Source organism: Myxocyprinus asiaticus, chromosome 50 (genome assembly GCF_019703515.2).
Source record: "Myxocyprinus asiaticus isolate MX2 ecotype Aquarium Trade chromosome 50, UBuf_Myxa_2, whole genome shotgun sequence".
NCBI lineage: Eukaryota > Metazoa > Chordata > Actinopteri > Cypriniformes > Catostomidae > Myxocyprinus > Myxocyprinus asiaticus.
The window spans coordinates 7,637,236-7,653,199 of NC_059393.1; the positions used below are offsets into that span (position 1 = coordinate 7,637,236).

The following is a 15,964-nucleotide window of genomic DNA, read 5'->3' on the forward strand; positions in this document are numbered from 1 at the left end:
TTGTGTTTCATGTTTGGATGGTAAAATCATTCTTCCGTTAATTGTTGCATATGTGTGGCGTGAATTTGTTCTGCTTGTTTCATAATCGAATTGTAAAACCGATCTTACGTAAATCGTTGAATAATAAATAATAGTAAATTCTTTCTGCTTGTGTTTTATGATTCGATTCATAAAATCGTTCTTATGTAAATTGACAAATATGCAGTTCATAAATCAATTTTCCAGTGTTTCATTAATCGTTCGTAAAACCATTCTTACGTAAAAGTTTTGCCTCTGCAATGCATGAATTCCTTCTGATTGTGTTCCATAAAACGTTCATTAAACCTTCCTTACGTAAATTGCTGCATTTGTGATATGTTCAACTCATGTTTCAGGAACTGTTTGAACCATTCTTTTATAAATTATCGTAATCTTGTGTTTCATTAATAAAGCCCATTGAACGGACAGTACTTTCAACCCTCATGACCTTGCTTTCATTCATGTCAAACTGAATGTGGCATTTCCTCTGACTTTCCCTAACACAACACTTTCTGGAACACAGAAAATGGAATTATTCACACATTAGACAACCATCATATTATAATTTCTGTTATGTTACCCAATCAACCAATTATTTTATCAGCATCTGCAAATAGTGGTATTTGCACGGGACTGTGAAAGGGATAGTTCGTCCAAAGGCGTTTCTTTGAGACCACGCTTAAATCTTGTGACAATAGGAATTTTCATGCTACTAAGTTATTTAAAACTTAAAGGAAGTTCACCCAAAAATGAAAATTCTCTCATCATTTACTCACCCTTATGCCAGCCCAGATGTGTATGACTTTCTTTCATCTGCAGAAAACAAATTATGATTTTTAGAAGAATATCACAGCTCTTTTGGTTCATACAATTCAAGTGAATGGGTGCCAAAATGTTGATGCTCCAAAAAGCACATGCAACCATGCAAAAGCAGGCATTTGAATCTGCAGTCATGTCTTTGCAGCACACGTTAGCTCCTGTGTCTGAGATAGCAGGACACTATCTTAGACCATCTAAGTGATTTATGGACTATTGATTCCCTAGTCAGTCCAATTGCAGAGCTTTCGATTGGAAAACTGGTTCCCCTGGGGCCTATCCATGCAGATGCCATATTGCTGTGCAGCGAAGTAGAATTGATATTAAGTTGAGTTATCTGTTCAACTAGTCAAACTCACTTCATCCTCAGCTATAAGGACATTGTGAAAGACAGTCACTTGGGGGAAAACATCAAGTAAACAAACAAGACAATGGAAGTTGAGTTAGTTATTATCGTCTTTCATTTTTGTCCCCAACAGAAAGGAGAGACTGTAAAAAGGATACGAGAGGAGGTAAGCTACATGCTAAATACTTATTTATTGTCTTCCTCAGCCTCCCAGCATGCATCATACATGCAAAGCAGATGGTGATACTTTGAAGCTAGCACGACGTCACACCACATGAAATTTTGATTTGATTTATGTGGTTTCAAGCTGGCGGAAAGACACCAAGCCGCCCTTATTTCCCACATACCACCAATATATACAGTATATATAATATAATGTATACTGTGTCACCAATGGAATTGCTAAAATAAAAACTGTTTTCAAACAGGTTTACTAAAAACGTCCCTGCCTGCAATTGGTCAAAACAAACACATAGCGTCCTTAATTCAAATCATTGGTTGAGCCAATATATGTCGGGGTGGTTCTGATGCTTAAACAAACAGATACAAAGATAACAAGACTTATTTTCAGAGAATATATTATTCAGAGAACATGTATTTTTATTTTATTTTTTTACCCCACAGGCAAATGGTTTTGTTCTTTCTTTAAGCATAAACCTCACATAATGCTGAAAGTTTTATGCTTAAAATAATGCCCTAAATATATTCTCTATAAGTATTATCTTGCTATATTGCCTCTCAAAAACATTTATCTTGTTTTTAACATACAGTATTTAGATATGACTAAAGTCTATACTCCACACAGCAGATTTACATTTACAGAAAACAAGATTAAAAATACTGATTAAGAAAAATAGTTTTTACAGTGCACATCCTACAAACAGCAACTGCCCGGCACATTAAAGATGAAAGACTGTTGAGGACATGAATATAGAGATGATATGAATAATTAAATGAAGCCTTTCATCTCAAGGGCCTCTGACATGCGCATACGCATCGAACACAAGTAAATTAATTAGTTTCATATGAATGTGTTGGTATTTTCAAGGTTGCTATCAACAATGGCTTTTTGATAAAGATTGAAGTGGGTTACCAAGGAGAGAGCTAGACCCACACTTGTGTTAGCATACGTGTCCCTCACACACAAATTATTTTGTCTTGACACTGATGATCAGTAGAAATCCTTCACAAGCTAACCAATCCACATATTGTCTCTCTCTTTCACTCTCTTGCCTTGCCTTTGGCTAATGGTTTGTGCTTCCTAACAACATAAAATGTCAAAGAAACTGTGTTATTTTACTCTAATTAATGGTTTGTGGAGTGGCAAATGTGAACACTAGCCATCACGTGTGGCCTTTTCAATTGCATTAGTAGGGATACCGCAAGGTTCCCTCTTGGGCCCGTTCACGATGTTAGAAAAAGAATAAATTGCCATCTGCTATTATTAATTGATTGAGCTTAAAGAGATAGTTCACCCAAAACTGAAAGTTCTGTCATCATTTACTCACCCTCATGTTGCCCGAACCCATACAACTTTCTGTTTTCCATGGAGCACAAAAGGAAATGTTTTAAAGAACGTTCATGCTGCTGTTTGGCTTTTTTATTTTTATTTTTCAGGGTTTGTAAAGCTCCTAAAACAACAAAAAAAGCACCATAAAAGTAATCTATGTGATTTTACGCTAAATTCCAAACCTTTGGAAGCCATACAATGTGCATATTTTAACTTAAGTTAAAATACTTTTAAATCCAGACATGTTATATCAAGTTTGATAATGCCCAATTTTACCAATCATGACACAGCAATTTTAAATACACACAAACACAAATGACACTTAAATTTCAGTTGGCTCCTCACACGAAGCCATTGTATGGCTTCAGAAGTCTTAGGATATTGAGCCATAAGTCATATAGACTATTTTAATGATACTTGTTGTTTTACTGATTGATTTACTAGGAAGTTGCAGCAGTGGTAAACATTGTTCAAAATATCTCCTTTGGTGTTCCACCAAAAAAAAAGAAAAAAAAAAGAAAAAAGATTGCCATTTGGGTTTGGAATGACATGGAGGTGAGTAAATGATAAATTACATATTTTTAAGATAACCAATTCCTTTAAAACGCTACACAGCCTAGAATAAAATCGTAAACAATATTTCATTTGTGTGCTCTCATAAGCAACAGACCGTGCAACAAAATTTATTAGTAATCTGGCATGTTTATTAGTGCCTACATTTAGTAATGACATTGCAAATTAGAGCTTTAATACATGCTTTATGACATCAACTCTCAGTGAAGGCATTTTGTATCGTGTGTGTGCATGCAGTTGTGTGTGACTGATAGAAAGATCAGTTTAAGTGAAGCAGACAGACTAAGAGCCCTGCAGGAGACATACACACACATGGTGAAAACGCACACATATATGCACAGATGCATGCACACACTCCCATTAACTACTGTATGATAAGATTAATGCATGTACAGTATATACACATGTACACAGACATCTATGTAAAATTAGATCAGCATGTTGTCTTGCGCTGGTGCTCTACACACACACGTTTACTTGGTTAAATGTGGACATGCTATTGACTTCTATTGCTGTAAATAAAGCTAATTGTAATAACTAAAGATAACCTTATCCCACACCCTAACCCTAAAAGGAAACGTTTTGCATCTTTGTTGTGTTGTTGTTTTTTGTCAAATGAGGATGTCCCTGAATGATCCTAAAGGGAGGTTTTTTTCATATTTTGACCCAGAAGTAGAGCTAAGCAAACCACACACGCACCGTCCATACTGTATATTTCATTTTTGAGGCTAAAAAGTTGAAAATCTTTTATGCGCTTCGGAAAGCACACACAGACACACACAATGCACACTGCTGTGCAAACAGCTTCAAACATCTTTTCAAAAGATGCATTTTTTCCAGAGGCCTCTTTTAAAAACACACACAAACATCTCCTGAAAATTTAAATTTTGAGGTAAAAAGAAATGCAAGGTCACAAGAACACTACAATAAATAATAATAATAAAAATAAAAAAATCTTTATTTTTGTGTCTTATTTTCCAGTAAAATTATCTAAACATCCTTAAATCAAGAAAAAAAAATTGACTTAAGCAGCAGAATTGTGTTTGTACACTACCTTTTTTTTTTTTTTTTGCAGCATAAACCTCATGAAATTTTGTTAGAGTTAAACTTAACAAAAATCCAATTGGGTAAGAAGAATAAACTTAATTCAAGATATTATTTTGTGCCATGTTTATTCTCAAGTAATTGTATTTTGTTTGAAGGATCTTTTAGATTATTTTACTGAAAAACATGACCTATGCATGTAAACATCTTTATACTGAAAAAAAAAAAAAGAAATCTTCTCATTCAATATTATTGTCTTGTTTTCCTGAAATAAAATTCTAAAACTCACAGTAAACAAGTTACATTTACTTGATAAGCAAAATGCCATATTCATAACATCAAAACATCATACAACATATACAGTATTTTTTTTCAAAGAAATATAAAAAATAAAAATAAAATAGTGAGGTGTATAGTATGTCAAATAAATAAATAAATAAATAATAATAAAAAAAACATTTAACCCTTTCTCTTTGAATTAAGTTTCTTTTTCTTATCTCACTGGCAAATTGTACTTTTTGGTAGCATAAACCTCACACAATTTTGTTAGTTATGTTTAAATAAAGAAATAAAGAAATAATAATTTTAAAAAAATTATCTTTGAAAATAAGTCTTATTATCATGCAATTTTGCTACGCAAGTAAATGGATTTTGTTAGAAGGATCTTTAGATATTTTTACTGGAAAACATCACTTATGCATTCCTTTCTTATTTCATTTAATAAATATCTAAAAATCCTATTAAATAAGATACATGTATTTGCGAAGCAAAACATCACCATTAGATGTTAAGTCTCGTTTTCAGAGAAATCGAACAAAATTTTGTCAAGAAAAAAATAAACTTGTTTTCCCTTTGGCAATAAATTTAGGTTGCTGTTTGTTGTCTATTTTTGATTTTCTTTTTTAGCACCTACTGACTGTTCATTTGTCCTATCTTTCCATCTGTACAGAGCAGTGCACGTATCAATATCTCAGAAGGCTCGTGCCCAGAGAGAATCATCACCATCACAGGCGCCACAGAGTGTGTGTTTAGAGCCTTCACTATGATCACAATCAAACTGGAGGAGGTAAGGACAGGAAAACTACTCTCACACATAAACAAATATACACACAGAGCAATGACCTTGCAGTGTCATGTAGTTCACATGCTTTTGTTAATATGTGAACATTAAAATTATAAATATTTTTAGCTGATATTGATATGATGTGAGATGATGGACAATATTAAGTTCATTTTAAGAGAAAATCAGAATTCACAGTAAAAATGCACAATAAAAAAGATGCAAACCCTTAAATGTGTGTTTGAATCTCAGCAGTTCTAAAACTGCGTTTGTAAGAACATCTGGGTGAAGCAGTCGTGGGTAGTTTTCATAAATCTTCTGTAGGTCTCATAGCACTGGGGTGCCTGTCTGTGGTGGGATAATCTCAGAAAAATAATATGTGCCTCCACAAGCGTTACATTCCCTTGGTGATTCCAGTAAACGATTGCTGAAAAGGGACATACAGCTTTCTGACAAAACAGGTGCTAGACTTCAATCTCCCAGTACGTTGTAAAAAAAAAACAAAAAAAAAAAAAACTGTTAAAGCAATAGTTTACCCCAAAATAAAAAATTATGTAATTATTCACTCAACCTTTTATAGCTGTCAAGACTGAAAAAGGACTAAAAAAAAACACCATAAACCACAGTAAAAGTAATCAATATGACTCAATAAATCTTCTGAAATGATCACTTTTGTGTGATGGACAGAATGGAATTTAAGTCATTATTCACTATCAAATCATTAAGAAAAACTCTGTAAATCAAATATGGCAGCTATGTCACATGAATAAAAGTCATGACATAATTTTGCAAGAGTCAGTTAGATTTGACATTATTGACTTAGCCAACATATTTGATTTTTATTTGTGCCTTATTAATGATCCAATTTTAGAGAAAATAACAACTCGTAATTCGTACGAGATGGCGAAATCGTAATATATCGTACAACTTGTTTCGTATGGAAAGGTACGACTTTTAAACCAAACAATCACTTTCCTCGCCTCGTTCCAAACACCAGTATTTTCTTCCATGGTACATAAAAGTTATTTTTGTATTAATATCTTGGCTAAGTTTAGGTTTGGATTAGGGGTGAAACTTAGGAAACATTGTAATAACATTGTTCGTTAGTTTGTTAATTTTTCTCTATGATTCTCAGTTCTCATTTTTCTCATCTTGTACTATTGTTACAACCACTCATGAGATGGGGTTAGTGAAGAACAACTTAAATTTAGACTGGGGGAATATTTGGGAAACCTTTTTGAAAACAGTGATTATTATCACAATTCCATTTGGTGACAATAGCGGCACTGAAATAGCACATTTCACTTTTAATAGGTAATTAAGTCAGTAAAGTTAACAGGGATAAAAAAAATTAAAAAGTAAATGCATAAACAAAGAAATTAAGACGTTTAGAGATATATACATACGACTGCTTCACACATCCATATTTTTTATTAATGGCATCAGTAGAGTTGTATAACTGCCAGTCAATGAGGTGTATCTGCCTGCCTGCAGCATGTCTACTCTACTTCCACTAAGTAATAATGAATCCATTCACTCCTGCTAAATCTATTATGCATTTGATATTCTTTCATAGCAGGCAGGGTGCCTTTCATTAAACATCTGTTAGGAATCTCCCTCTCTCACTCCTTGTACTACATACAAGCCCGTTTCCTTATGCCCATAAAGGAAGAGTCACCACTGAAACCCCTGAGGTGGTGATGGGGTTTAGTTTTGCTGAGCGTATGATGAGTATTACTGGTTGAATTTTACAAGGTGCTCTATTAAGGTCTAGCCCAGCTTTGATCCAAAAAATGTTTTGCCTATAAATATTCATTTATTTTTTGGGACGATACATGACACAATTAACAGGGAAGAGGTAAGTTTTGGGGCCTTAATATCGAGTGGACCTTGAAAGTCAGAAAGTATTGAGGTTGCTTTTTATGTTAAAGTTGCTGCAGTATACCAGACTGATCTCATAGTGAAATTGGAAACAGTAGGTTGACTTTTCTTTAATTAATATCGGTCTGTGCTTACTGAAATGCTAAACACTGCCCCCAGTGGCCAGTGGTATGTGTTGTTGGGGGTGTGGGCACATGTCAGCTCCAGTTTCCGGGTAAAGTGTAGAGAAGGAATAACCAGCAAATGCTTAAAACTTGCAACAGTTGGATGTCACATTCATACACTGTCCCCAGTTGCTGGGGATTAAATTGATTCACACCAATGTTTATCACCTGCAAACTGATGGGCTGGTGGAACGATTTAATCGAACCCTGAAAAACATGATTCATAAGTTTGTACACGAGGATGCTAGAAATTGGCACAAATGGCTGGACCCCCTATTATTTGCAGTCAGGAAGGTCCCGCAAGCCTCCACTGGATTTTCCCCCTTCGAGCTCCTGTATGGACGCTGGTCCCGCGGAGTGTTTGACGTCATACGGGAGGCGTGGGAGGAAGGACCTTCCCAGAGCAAAAATTTAATTCAGTCCTTCCTTGATCTTCAAGCAAAGCTACACACACTGGGTCAGTTGTCACAACAGAATTTTCTCCAAGCTCAAGAGACACAAAGCCGGCTGTATAATAGGGGTGCCCAGCTATGGGAATTTGCACCGGGAGACAAAGTACTTGTATTACTCCCACATAGAGCTCGAAATTACTCGCCAAGTGGCAAGGACCCTTTGAGGTTACACGGCGAGTCAGGGATCTCGATTATGAAGTTAAACGAACGGATAGAGGAGGGGCACGTCCAATTTACCACCTCAACCTCCTTAAATTGTGGAGAGAGGTGGTCCCCATGTCCGGAGCTCGGGCCAGAGGTGAAGTTCAAAGCCGATCCATTCACCCTGGTCCCTTGTGGAGACCACCTCCCACCGTCACAGCTCACGGAGGTGGCCAGGTTGCAAAACGAGTTTGCGGATGTGTTCTCTCCTCTTCCCGGTAGGACTAACCACATACAACACCATATCGAGACCCTACCTGGAGTGGTAGTGTGTAGTCGGCCATACCGCGTTCCCGAACACAAGAAAAAGGTGATTCGGGACGAATTAAAGGCAATGCTTGAGATGGGGGTAATAGAAGAATCACGCAGCGATTGAGCGAGCCCGGTTGTTCTTGAACCTAAGAGTGATGGGTCAGTCCAGTACTGTGTTGATTACTGGAAAGTCAACACGGTGTGTAAATTTGACGCGTACCCAATGCCCGAATTGACGAACTGCTCGATCGGTTGGGTGCAGCTCAATTTTATTCGACACTGGATTTAACTAAGGGATATTGGCAGATCCCCTTAACTCCATTATCCTGAGAAAAAACGGCCTTTTCCACACCGCTCCGATTACACCAATTCATCACTCTTCCATTCGGTTTGTTTGGGGCTCCCACTATGTGGATAAGGTCCTCCGGCCACACACTGCATATGCTGCTGCCTACTTGGATGATATTATTATATACAGTAGTGATTGGCAGAGGCATATTCAGCATCTGAGAGCCGTTCTGAGGTTTCTGAGGCGGGCGGGGCTCACGGCAAACCCGAAAAAGTGCGCAGTTGGATGGGTGGAAGTATTGTATCTGGGCTTCCACTTGGGTCATGGGCAGGTACGTCCCCAAATTGATAAAACTACAGCGATAGCGGCCTACCCACGTCCCAAGTCCAAAAAGGAGGTGAGACAGTTCATGGGGCTGGCTGGCTATTACAGAAGGTTTGTTCCTAATTTTTCTGATGTCACCGGTCCCTTGACTGATCTCACTAAAATGGGGGCACCAGATCTGGTCCAGTGGATGGAGGCATGCCAACAGGCTTTCAAACAAGTAAAATCTGCACTCTGTGGTGGGATGCTTTTACATGCTCCTAACTTATCTCTCCCCTTTATTTTACAGATGGGTGCATCAGAGAGGGGGTTGGGGGCCGTGCTCTCACAGGAGGTGGAGGGTTTGGACATTAGTCGTAAGCTCTCTTTGAGAGAGACTAAGTACAGCACCATTGAGAAAGAGTGTCTTGCCATCAAGTGGGTGGTCCTAACCCTCCGCTACTACCTGCTGGGGCGGGCCTTCATCCTCCACTCGGATCACGCCCCGCTTCAGTGGCTCCACCGCATGAAGGATACCAAAGCGCGGATCACTCGTTGGTACTTGGCACTTCAGCCCTTCAAATTTAAGGTGGTCCACAGGCCGGGGCCACAGATGGTTGTGGCTGATTTCCTCTCCAGGAATGGGGGGGTGGTTGGCAGGCCGGACGTTGCCCGGGCCTGAGACGAGCGGTGGGGGTATGTGGCGCGGGACATGGTCGTGTGTCTGTCACTGGGGAGAGAGGAAGCGGTAAGGGCCATCACCTGGTGATTAATGATGCGTAACACCTGTTTCTCGTTACAGTGACGACGGAGATGGGCTTGAAAAGGCCGCCGAGAATGCCAGTGAGGGGGAGAGAGTTGCATGAAGCTGAAAAGCCACTTCTGTATCTGTGAAGTCTGTTTGCTGTTTGTGAAGCTGAAAAGCCTGTTTGGTGTTTGTGAAGCTGAAAAGCCTGCTCTTTGTTTATGAAGCTGAAAACCTATACTTTGTCTGTGAAGCTGAACGCTTGAATATATATTTGTTTTCTCATTGTGGTAATGAAAAATGGGATGTAAAATATACGTAACTGTCATGAAAATAATGTCACAATGTAAAACATCTTTGTGGCCCCATAAATAGTTGTAATTTTACAGTTGTGCTCAAAAGTTTTCATACCGTGGCAGAAATTGTGAAATTTTGGCATTGATTTTGAAAATATGACTGATCATGCAAAAACTGTCTTTTATTTAAGGATAGTGATCATATGAAGCCATTTATTATAACATAGTTGTTTGGCTCCTTTTTAAATCATAATGATAACAGAAATCACCCAAATGTCCCTGATCAAAAGTTTACATACCCTTGAATGTTTGGCCTTGTTACAGACACACAAGGTGACACACACTGGTTTGAATGGCAATTAAAGATTAATTTCCCACACCTGTGGCTTTTTAAATTGCAATTAGTGTCTGTGTATAAATAGTCAATGAGTTTGTTAGCTCTCACGTGGATGCACTGAGTAGGCTAGATACTGAGCCATGGGGAGCAGAAAAGAACTGTCAAAAGACCTGCGTAACAAGGTAATGGAACTTTATAAAGATGGAAAAGGATATTAAAAGATATCCAAAGCCTTGAAAATGCCAGTCAGTACTGTTCAATCACTTATTAAGAAGTGGAAAATTTGGGAATCTCTTGATACCAAGCCAAGGTCAGGTAGACCAAGAAAGATTTCAGACACAACTGCCAGAATTGTTTGGGATACAAAGAAAAACCCACAGGTAAGCTCAGGAGAAATACAGGCTGCTCTGGAAAAAGATGGTGTGGTTGTTTCAAGGAGCACAGTACCAGGATACTTGAAGAAAATGAGCTGCATGGTCGAGTTGCCAGAAAGAAGCCTTTACTGCGCCAATGCCACCAAAAAGCCTGGTTACAATATGCCCGACAACAACTTGACACGCCTCACCGCTTCACACTGTAATTTGGAGTGACGAGACCAAAATAAAGCTTTATGGTCACAACCATAAGTGCTATGTTTGGAGAGGGGTCAACAAGGCCTATAGTGAAAAGAATACCATCCCCACTGTGAAGCATGGTGGTGGCTCACTGATGTTTTGGGGGTGTGTGAGCTCTAAAGGCATGGGGAATCTTGTGAAAGTTGATGGCTGAATGAATGAAAGATGAATGAAGCATGTTATCAGAAAATACTGGCAGACAATTTGCATTCTTCTGCACGAAAGCTGTGCATGGGACAATCTTGGACTTTCCAGCATGACAATGACCCTAAGCACAAGGCCAAGTTGACCCTCCAGTGGTTACAGCAGAAAAAGGTGACGGTTCTGGAGTGGCCATCACAGTCTCTTGACCTTAATATCATCGAGCCACTCTGGGGAGATCTCAAACATGCGGTTCATGCAAGACGACCAAAGACTTTGGATGCCCTGGAGGCATTTTGTCAAGACGAATGGGCAGCTATACCACCTGCAAGTATTTGGGGCCTCATAGACAACTATTACAAAAGACTCATTGATGCTAAAGGGGGCAATACACAGTATTAAGAACTAAGGGTATGAAGAACAGGGGTCATTTCATTTTTTTCTTTGTTGCCATGTTTTGTTTTATGTTTGTGCCATTCTGTTATAACCTACAGTTGAATATGAATCCCATAAGAAATAAAAGAAATGTGTTCTGCCTGCTCACTCATGTTTTCTTTAAAAATGGTACATATATTACCAATTCTCCAAGGCAATGCAAACTTTTGAGCACAACTGTATATTTGCAAAATATAATTCCTATTTGTTTCTTTTGATTTTGGAGTAAAATGGGACCAGGACATTTTCTTGACAGGTTTTGTGAGAATTATTTTAGTTTCCGTTTATTGTTGTAATGTGATTATAGGCTTTTAAACTTGTGAAAATGCTCCATGACAGCAATAAGAGATGGCTGTTTAACCTCATACTTAAACTGACCTAAAAAATAAAAAATAAAATATACTGAAAAAATAAAACTAAACTAAAAACTAAAGTGGTCAGCGTGTGATGTTTTTATCTACTATTGGTCACCCGTCATCTCGTCATCCAGATTCGCAGATCATAATTAACTAAACTTGAACTTTCCTTTGCAGCGTAGTGCAAAATTCCGTGTATGTTTCTGGTCTCCAGCATTCGGATGCGTTTGAATGGTAGTGAATGGAGATTTGATGCCATTAACTAGGCAAACTGGCAAATGATTCGATTTTTCCGCAGTCATAGTTTCAACCTGGTACCTTGCAAACAGGACTTTGTTTTCAGGTTGTGTGGGGTTGTCGCTCAAGGGTACAATGGTGATAGCATATACTGTATATCCCATATTACAGGGTTCAAACTTGAAACTTTTTGGTTACCACACCAGAACTTTAACCACTGTGTTATGCCGCTCCAAATCAAAATCTGAACTCTTTGTAGGATGCCATAATTGCTGCATCAGGACTGTCAATTAAACATATTGTCCATTTTCTGTGTTTGGCCTTCAAGGATTTGGCTGCTCTTGTGGCGAACGGCACAGTCACCAGTAAGCCTCCAGTCACGCTGCGATTGGTCATCCCGGCCAGCCAGTGTGGTTCTCTCATCGGCAAGGGTGGCTCCAAAATCAAAGAGATCAGAGAGGTGAGTGCCAGTATAACAAGCTTTCCAATTCACTGTCTCTCCCTCCTGCCCATAGAGGACTTATATGTTAGGACTGCTTGCTCCGTTGCATATTTCATGAGTTTGGATGCCAGTAAAAGCCCATTTATTTTACATTTATGGTTTCTAGGCTGTCAGTATGGTATGAGGTAATGTTGAATGGTCCGCAGCGCTAAATGTGGAGTGTTCGCTAATGCATTTGGGGTGTGGGTGTGGATTAGAGTTTGGGGAATAGGAAGTATGTTAAGCTAATCAAAGCACGAATGTCAGTTTTGAATGGGAGTGAGTTTGTTGGGTTGTCAGAAGCTTTCATATTAGCAGTGGCAAGTAACACGGCAGAATGCGTTTTTAGCTCTTTCCTTTTGCTTCATGAGATTTGGTAAAGCAAATTTTAGATAATAGGGTTTTTCACAGAAACTCTCAGTGCTTTTGAGTATGAATGTACTGTATGTATAAGTGTGTTCTTACCTAGCTATACTTTGGAGACAAATTTTCTAAAATAATTAAAAGTTAGGAGCTAAATGCAGCAAAATGCAGCAAAACCTGCTTTTGTGGACCGCCTCAAAGCAGAGTTCCCACAGTCATAAAAAACCTGGAAATGTCAAAAATGAAAAATGAAAGTATTTTGTCTTGTTTTCCAGTAAAAATTTAAGAGAAATCTAACAAAATTTAGTAAGGTTTATGATTAGAAATATATATATAATATATTAAAAGAAATTGACTTTTTTTTTTTAAGCATAAACCCCACCAAATTTTGGTAGATTTCTCTGCAAACAAGACTTAATATCTTATGCCATTCTGCCTCTAAAGTAATTTTTTTCTTGTTTTAAGGATATTTTTACTGAAAAATTAAGATAAACGAGCCATACTGATGCCTAAGTTGTGAAAGAATCATTCTCTTGAGTTGGTGCTTTCTATCAATTGGTCAAACTGGTTCACAAATGATTCATGCCAAACAAGTTTTACTTGTAAAGCACTTTTAACAATGCACATCTTTTCAAAGCAGCTTTACAAAAAGTCATGCTGTAGTGTCTAATCTTTTAAATGATCTTAAAGTACCATTGAGCAGTTTCATGCCAGCTGACGGCGGTTCGAATCCTGCTTAGAGCGGGTCGAGCAGGGCTGGTTACATAAGCATATATTTCTCTTATTTGAATAACCTATTCAATTTTGAATATATATATATATATATATAATACGAAAAATTTTATTATATTAAATGCTCAGAATTTTATTACATTTTGATAAAATATTACATTATGAACATTCATTACATTTAACTTATTACATTATGTGCAGTTGTTAGATTATGCTTTGTTATTACATTATTATTTGCTATAATTGTCTTTAGGACCCCAGTGAGCAAGCCAAAGTTGACTGTGGCAAGGAACGAAAAACTCGATGAGATGTTAGTTATTGGAGGAGAAGAAAAAATCTGAATTTGAGTGTTAAAAGTTTTCTTACCAGGGTGGGGTTAGGGCTTGGATTAGAGTTTGCCAGGTCTTAGTATTTGAATTACCTTCATTTAAAACAATATGAGACTATGATAGGTCCCCAGTTGGATACTAGGCAAATGTGTTTACTAACGGTCAGTTCTTCTTTACTGTGGCAGAAAACAGGGGCTCAGGTACAGGTGGCGGGAGATCTGCTCCCTAACTCCACAGAGAGAGGAGTGACGATATCTGGCAGCCAGGACGCTATTATACAGTGTGTCAAACTCATCTGCACTGTAATACTTGAGGTAATTACACTCTACAGCTATTGAACTACAGTATAACAGATCCATTTTCTTAAATAACAGCATTCGTATGCATGCATTGGCCTTGAAAAATTATAGTGGAAGACTTTTGTCTGCGATTCTTTATCAGCAAGACTTCAAAGGCTTCCATACATCAAAGACGGCATACTGGCTTTCTGTTTTAGCTTTTAATATGGTTCAAACAGAATGTATGAAATCATTTTCTATAGCTTAACGGATTTTTTTTTGTATTGATTTTTTTGCAGCTGACAAATACTTGAATCTAACTTACCACACATTAAAAATAATTTCAGTAATGATGAATTATGAGTAATGCTTTTTTAGATCTTTAAATAGATTTGCTCTTAAATGGTTTTCTTTGCATACAGATGATTTAAGAAAAAGATTTGACTTCTTAAGCAGTGGAATTGTACTGCATGTGTCCTGCTCATTCCTGTTTCATTATTAAAGGGCTGGAAGAGTGGGCTTATTGTTGACGGCTACATGCCCCATTTTAGAAGTCCTCAGCTGTCTGCTCCAGGATGCAAATTATGCAAAGTCACTCAATGAATATTTAAAAAGATTCTTTTTGTTTGGTTGGGCAGTCGTGGGGGATGTGTTTTACTGTTTTTTTTGTTGTTTTTTTTTTCATCACATCAGCCCTGATCAGGCCTCTTGAACTCTTATGTTTTATTGTTGGATTGCATTAATCAAATTACTGCATATGAAAAGAAATAGCTAGCAGACACTTCCCTTAGTAGTTTACAATTATCAATAAAAATAGTTGAATGTAATAATAAAAAAAAATTTTTACCCAATATTAGTGTTTTTTTGTTTTTGTTTTGTTTACTTTGTTAGCTTAGCAACATGCTAATGTTCATTCAAATGTTCTAAAGTGATTAGCGCCATTTTGTGGGGAGCGTGTGCTATGTTGAGTTGCTGCATATGAAGAGTGTTCCAAATGGTTCTTTTATTCCATTTCAGTTTGGATGATGACTTAGAAGGCAGCTTCCTAAGTAGAAAAACAGCTCACTAGGTTTTGGAACAGAGCCATAATTTGGCTTTGAACAACAGGCTCTTAGAATTCCATTGTTCCATCATTGACGTTAACCAGAGAAAACATGCTCGGAGCACACTTTATTCCCCAAGCCACAGAAGGCATGTGAGTTTAGAAACCCTTCTGTATTTCATTGCAAGTTTTCCATATCATGAGCAAGCATTAATGCTCTCAATAGCATTATGAAATAATCCAGCCTAATGACTTCCTGTGAGAGGATAATGGTATGCTTTTAAGAGATCCGATGAAGAGCTGATCGATAAATGCATTGCATTTGTGCACCGTGTCAGCATTTCAACTCATTAAGATAATATGACCAAATGACCCTCCGTCCTTAATGCAGTACAAATGCCTTAGGTAAAGAGAAACTTTGAATTGCGCAAGTACTTTTAGTGCTATTGCTACATGAGATGAATATGAAAGTCATAGTGAGGTTGAATCTTTAAGGTCCTGAGTTTAAATGAACAATTGCTTCACTTTGTTTGCAGTCTCCTCCAAAGGGTGCTACAATTCCATACCGCCCAAGCCCTGCTCCAGGTGCAGTTCTTCTTGCTGGAAATCAGGTAAAACCTGGCAAAATGTCTTTCACCAATTGTACCAAGTGCACTTTTTCTCATTTTC

General features: G+C 37.7%; 1 protein-coding gene across 5 annotated transcripts in view; it reads left to right on the forward strand.

The window, feature by feature from the left end:
- The window catches only part of LOC127438709 (poly(rC)-binding protein 4-like), a 108,982-nt gene that overhangs the window by 64,536 nt on the left and 28,482 nt on the right, over positions 1-15,964 (forward strand). For all 5 annotated transcript variants that reach the window (XM_051694516.1, XM_051694517.1, XM_051694518.1 and 2 more), the window contains exons 4-8: positions 1,314-1,346; positions 5,257-5,373; positions 12,399-12,530; positions 14,161-14,289; positions 15,832-15,906. In XM_051694516.1, the coding sequence (XP_051550476.1) occupies positions 1,314-1,346; positions 5,257-5,373; positions 12,399-12,530; positions 14,161-14,289; positions 15,832-15,906 (486 nt within the window). The remainder of the gene's footprint in view (positions 1-1,313; positions 1,347-5,256; positions 5,374-12,398; positions 12,531-14,160; positions 14,290-15,831; positions 15,907-15,964) is intronic.